Genomic DNA, 6,000 nt, shown 5'->3' with positions numbered 1-6,000 from the left:
GAGGCGCTGCAGATGTTGACTTGTAGTCGCTCGCCCTCGGGTCGGCCATGGTGCATGTGGTGTGCGGGGAAGGAGAAACGGACAGAGCCCCTGCGCACATATTTGTCTAGGTTTCGTCTACTGGTCCTAACATCTGCAGACGTCACGGAACGGAGATACGCTGCTCAGCCTGCAGCTCCTTGCCTACCTCAGCAAGTGTTCTACGAGCCGCGCGCAAGCTCAACCCTCCTATGTATCTACCTGATCTGTAGTCCATGATCAATATATGTCTCCCTTTGAATCACTGGCTTCAACCTATGTCAACGCCGCTAATGCATCGTCGCGCATGAGCTCGTAAAAGGGGTCACTAGCACGCGGGACGTCCGGACTGCTCATGCGCGAATATATATTGATTAATAATTGATATGCCATGGTTTATCAAAACCCGCGGATCCTCTTACACTCCAGAATCTCTACGACTGGGAATGTGCGGGGTACATAGGTAGGAACATGAGCGGAACGTGAGCGGAAGGCAGTTAATGCCTTCACATCCTCTGATCCGGCGGAATGTGGTGGGAACACGCTGGGAATGCGGCGGTGATCCGCTCATCCTCTCCTTGTTCCCCAACCTCCGTAATCCGGCGCTTCACGCGGTGTAGCTACGTCTGCTATAGCAGTTCGGGGCCATTCGACAATTGACGCTGCAGGTGCCGTGCTTTTCTTCTACAAGTCTACGGATCAGCGGAGACCCGCGTACACTATCCGAATGTAAATGCGCCTCAGATGCTATCTATACACCGTTCTCTCCAACATATCGGGCGCGGCCCAGCTCATGTGATCTGTGTCTCCCTCCACTTCGTACTACTCGAGTACGCCATGAGAACGATGGCGCGACCTCCTATCCGTATGACGAAGGGCCCTCCTCGATGTTTGCAGCGTAAGGTTTCTTCTGTCAAGTCCAGCTCTCAAATTACACAAACCACATCGGGCACTCGCTTCTGCCCATCCCTGCTTACCGAGCCGTCAGTGCACACCTCCAGCAACGTCATATATACCACTGACAAGCCCAGCGGTCGCAGCCAAGTCGTCGATCTCAGCGGTCAACAGGCCTGCGAGTCGTACTCGGCACCTATAGCGTTCAAGCCATACCCACCACCCCCTAGCCCCAGACATGGCCATCGCGACCCTCCCGACCCCGCACGACGTCCACACCACGCTCAACTACTACAAGCCGCTCGACGGCGACGCCTCCGGCGAGGCCTACCGCTACATCTACACCGCCCCGCCCCCCGGCCGGCCCGAGCACAACCTCGGCGACGACCCGCGCCCCGTCGTCGTGCACGACGCGCGCGGGCGCGAGCACGACTTCGCGCTCGACGTGCACGGCTTCCAGTTCCTCCGCCACCCCAGCGCCGAGAGCGAGTTCGCGGACGAGGCGCGCATCAGGGACGTGTACTACAAGGAGGGCGAGGAGCTCCTCAGGCCCAGTGAGAACCTTCCCTATTTCCTACGATTTGTAGCTATTTCTAGCTGTCATAAAGACCAATATCGGTGGATATCGGTAGATATAGCAGGTGATAGGCAGATATAGCCACAAAAAGCCATTTGCCATCACTCACCTTTATCCGTCGATTTGTAGCGATTCAGGTCGATTACAGTCTATTATGGTCTGTCGCGACATACAGAGATAGCCAGAAAAAGGTACAATTCGACCAATAAAGCTCATCGCGCGTCCGCACCCAAACCCGCACCCGAACCCGCCCGCACCTGCACCCGAACCCGCCCGCGCCTGCACCCGAACCCGCACCCGCACCTGCGCGCCCTGCCCACCTGGCTCTCCTGCTCCGCCATGCCCCACCACTCGGGTATCTGTGTGAGCGCGAGGTAATCGTATGACCTCTGCATCCGCGCATCTGTTCCACTATCACCCTGTATGCTAGACAGTCAGCTTGAATATATACACACTACAAATGAGCACACGAAGCACGTACCCTTGCATGTCCCAGATGCTGACACCATCCATTAGCAGCCTCTTAGATGTTCTGTGTAGATGTGTGATCTTATTAATTAGAAGAGAGGACAGCAGGGAAGCCCACTCACCCCAGTTTTCGGGGCTCCCTTCTTGCTCGGTGCGGCTTCCAATTCACCGTCCAGGCGGATATATCTCTGCCGAAGATGGTGTCAGTGGGCCGCAATCCGAGGCCACTAGGAAGCACGTACATGTCGCATGTTTTGAGTAGGAATTTTCTCCTTGTAAAACGCGTCAAATTCCGCCTCGGTGCCCTCAGGGTTCCGGGCACTCCAGATTCTTGCGCATAGGTCTCTATCGGATGAATTCAGTACATTGCTGCTGTATGAATAGGGCACTCACTTTGGCTTCATTTTCGAAGGTGTAGGGGGCCAGACACGCACTCGGGCATCGTTTTTTGATGCCTTTGTGGAGGTGGTGCCGACGGCCGTCGAAGGCCCTGCCGTGGGTGGTGGTGATGGAGGGGGCGAGGCAGCGTTGCCGTTGGGCCCGGTTTCCGACGTGGCCCACAAATCAGCGCTGCGAGGACACAATCTGAGATGAATACTGATTGCAAAACAAGTGGGATGTACTCACAGGGGGTCTGGGATCTGCGAAATGGTAGGGCGTGTCAATGCAACTGGGGCAGAGTGTGGTTACGAGAAGCATACATACTATTAAGGGGATCTGGGCCGACTGGGGAACATTGTCAGCATGGGTGGAGTGGGCGCGGCTGCGGGGCGCAGACTCCGACGTGTTGCTACGCCCATCGCTCGCAACGATCTCGAGACCAGAGTGGTCGTCCGTGCGAGCCGCATTCAGCGTTGCGCAGACGTCGGCGAGCGTGGTCGCGGAGACGATCGAGCTGCCCTGCTGAGAGTTGTGGGAGACAGGAGCCGGCATTCCGCCGGACGCTACAGGGTTTGCGGTGGATGCTTCTAAGGAAGGAGACGCATCTTGAGATGCAAAGAGGGGACTGTCCGGAACCGCAAGTGGACTGGGCTCTTGCGCACCAGCAATCGCTTGAAGAGCGGACCCCTAGAAGAGAACATCGTCAGAATCCATCAATGCGGCCTCGCGGGGTTGCGAGGGTTACACCAGAAATGTTCACCTCTGTGATGATATCAGGAGCAGGACCCTGGACGAGAACATCGTCAGAATCCATCAATACGACCTGGCAGAGCTGAGAAAACGAACGTGATGGTCTTCTGACTGAGCACGCATCCGGTAAGGTGCTTCGTCCAGGTCCATTTCCATCGCGCTATCCCGGGGAATGTCTCCGCGGAGGTGTGCGCAACATGAGCAGCGAACTGTCGAGGTCATGAAACAATTGTGTACTTACGATTTGCGCGTTTTTTGCTTGTCTTGCTAGCCTTTTTTTTGAGCGACTTTTTTTTGCGGCGCAGGCCGACGGCGATCTGTGCGTAAACGTCAATAGCAATTTGTTCGACCTTCCAGTCGAAGTCGCCCAGTTGGAGCTCCGGAAAGCACTCGTACATGTGCTTGTAGAGTGCAGCTTTCATCTCGACAGAGGCGCCTCCCTTCCATGTCTCCGGGAGGTCCTGACGGCCTCGTATCCAAGCGCGCATTTCCGCACGGATAGCGGATGCCCGGTCGCCATCGATTACGTTGCCATGCACGTCGATAACAAACTGCATCATAACATTCTCGTTCGAGAATTTCAGACGCGCAGGGCCTTTGCTGCCCTTGGTGGCGCCTGGCACGGTGACATCTTCGGCTCTCCTGAAGTCTTCGAATTTTCGTTTAGTCCAGTACTTCGCCTGCATTTGTCGGCAATAAGATTATGAAGTAAAAATATAGATCACAAGGTACGTACGGCCTGGGGATAGTCCTGCTCAAGGCGAGGAATAACCAGGATCTTGCCATCGGGTCCGCGCTCTGGGAAGGCTTCAGTGGGATTGGTGTGATCCTGGGGCGGGCTCGCCCAAAACATCGAAGTACCTGATGTGAATATATGCGCATATATGCGCTCAGCATGGGCCAGAAATTTTATATCAGGTCGCTCACCGGGGTTCATGGCGTCAGGTTGCATTGCAGCTCGTATTGACACGGGCGCTGGCAACAGAGGCCCTTCTGATCGCCCGTGCACCATAGACCCCCCAGCAGGCATGGTCTCTATATCATTGAAACTATGAATTGATATTAGCTGCTCCCTTGGACATCACAAACGACGGGAGCATTCACCCTTCACTAAGCCACGAAGGCCGTCAGGAATGCCTGAATGAGCCGCTTGACAGCCAAAGGCGAGAAGGCGAGAATACAATACCTGATGCCATGACCACGAAGTATGGCCTTGAGACGAGCAAGTTCGGCTTGTGTCTGCTCCAATTCGGATGCAGACGCTACGTTGTTCCTTCCCGAAATCTGTTGACAAACGGGGCAGTGCGCGAAGCGTTGAGTGGGCTAGGATGGCACTTACGTCAGATCTGCCATCGGACAAGGTGTTTCCTGTACAGATGCGCGTTCCAAATGCAGCCTCGAACATTTTTGAAATTGTTTCAATGAGTATATGCATCATCAGGCGGGGCGGGTATAGCAACTTACAGAGGAAGTTGCATCCAGGATGGTGTTGTGCTCACCTTGTGTGGGGTCTGCAAGGCTGAGAGAACGAGATATTGTGATTCTTGATGGTGCGGTGTACATTTTGGCCGGAGGAATTATCAGAGGGTGAGAGCAAGATGTTGGCGAGGAGAGAAAGATGTTGGGAGCAAGGTTGTCGCGACATTTGGCAAAGGACGCGTCAGGTCATGTGACGGCGAGTGGAACGCGATACCTGTCGCGCGGCGTCCACCGTCTCTCTCGTAGAGTGCCCTTCTGGTCAGTATGTCCACAGCAAAACTCCCCGAGCCCCTCATTCTTGCATGGGCATTGCAAAACAACATCGAGAAACATCCTGAGGGCAACCGGAAAATTGTTGTCACCAGTCTACTCACCTTGGCTACTACAGCGGCACGTCTAGCCTGCCATCTGGCCGAGGACCGGGGCCCCGACACCATTGACAAGTACTGCGTTCTTCAGGAGGAGGTAGGGAAAGGCACAAAGGGCGTCCTAAACACTTTCAATTCAGTTTTCGACTGGTTTGAGAAGAGCTCGAATGAGCTCGACTCGGTGGGAGGAAACACCACATCGGCCAGCACCCAGGAGGACGCCCAGGAACCTCCCGTGGGGACGTCGGCTATTTTTGCGGAGAGCTCCCCCCCTCGCCACGATATTGCATCCCTTGAACCCTCTCTTGCACACTCATTAGTTGACTCTCTTGTACCGCCCCTCCTCACGGCTCTCAAGGCACCTTTGCTGGACACCCTTGTCGATCCACTCCGGACATCTTTGGCTCACGATCCTGCTCTTTTGGCGACCCTTGTGGCGGCCTTGCGTGTTCCCTTGGCTGACGAGCTCCTCTTGTGCAACCCTCCAGGCACTCGCCTTGGTCCGCCCGTGGCGGGCAGCAATTCATCTGTCCCGCCGGTTTCCCAGGGGTCTTCGAGGACTCTGGATCCCATCGCTACCTCTTCCTCTGGATTTCGGGTGAAGCACAACTCCTGCCCAGGAAATGGCACCACTGCACCGAAAAAGAAGCGGACGCTCCCGCCTTCGTGGGGTGCTTAGTACAATGTTTGTGAGTCGCGCGAACACATTTCTATACCAGCTAACTGGCATCGTCGAGCTCAACGCCTTTTGGCCCCAGGTGTATTATGATTCTTGGAGTCGCGCAAGCCCCAAAATCTTTCCTTCGTGTTCTGTCTCGCTTTTTGTCCTATCTCAACTGGTCTTACTGCTCCTCCGCCATCGGTCAAGTGGTTCATGAAACAGCATTTGCGAAGAACCGAGACCTACCTCCAGCTGTCGCTATCGCACATGTCCCACGGCCCCAGCCCTCGCTTCAATTTCGCGCCGCAGAGGAGCAGGCTTCCGTCGTGGAGACAGACGTTCCTCGCTCAAGTCTTCTCTGCAGCCGTACATTCCTTGCGTTCACACGCCATCAGACTCCTCTG

General features: G+C 55.4%; 3 protein-coding genes across 3 annotated transcripts; 2 read left to right on the top strand and 1 right to left on the bottom strand.

Moving 5' to 3' along the window:
* Positions 1 to 1,150: 1,150 nt before the first annotated feature.
* On the top strand, positions 1,151 to 1,698 carry DICSQDRAFT_168437 (uncharacterized protein; the record flags this gene model as incomplete). The annotated part of the gene is made up of 2 exons (XM_007364046.1): positions 1,151 to 1,466; positions 1,619 to 1,698. 2 exons carry the CDS (start codon positions 1,151 to 1,153, stop codon positions 1,696 to 1,698), a joined length of 396 nt encoding a protein of 131 aa, XP_007364108.1.
* Positions 1,699 to 2,012: 314 nt separating this feature from the next.
* DICSQDRAFT_168436 (uncharacterized protein) lies at positions 2,013 to 4,025 on the bottom strand (the record flags this gene model as incomplete). The annotated part of the gene is made up of 11 exons (XM_007364045.1): positions 2,013 to 2,021; positions 2,080 to 2,145; positions 2,200 to 2,302; positions 2,351 to 2,527; positions 2,585 to 2,598; positions 2,663 to 3,025; positions 3,084 to 3,125; positions 3,185 to 3,264; positions 3,330 to 3,768; positions 3,825 to 3,949; positions 4,016 to 4,025. 11 exons carry the CDS (start codon positions 4,023 to 4,025, stop codon positions 2,013 to 2,015), a joined length of 1,428 nt encoding a protein of 475 aa, XP_007364107.1.
* An 806-nt stretch (positions 4,026 to 4,831) lies between these two features.
* Positions 4,832 to 5,614, top strand: DICSQDRAFT_168435 (uncharacterized protein; the record flags this gene model as incomplete). Its single annotated transcript, XM_007364044.1, has 1 exon — positions 4,832 to 5,614. The coding sequence occupies one exon, from the start codon at positions 4,832 to 4,834 to the stop codon at positions 5,612 to 5,614; it is 783 nt and encodes a 260-aa protein (XP_007364106.1).
* Positions 5,615 to 6,000: the final 386 nt, after the last annotated feature.

Source organism: Dichomitus squalens (assembly GCF_000275845.1).
Source record: "Dichomitus squalens LYAD-421 SS1 unplaced genomic scaffold DICSQscaffold_7, whole genome shotgun sequence".
NCBI lineage: Eukaryota > Fungi > Basidiomycota > Agaricomycetes > Polyporales > Polyporaceae > Dichomitus > Dichomitus squalens.
Note: the sequence above shows the minus strand (reverse complement) of the source record. Positions and strands in the feature narration are given on the sequence as shown.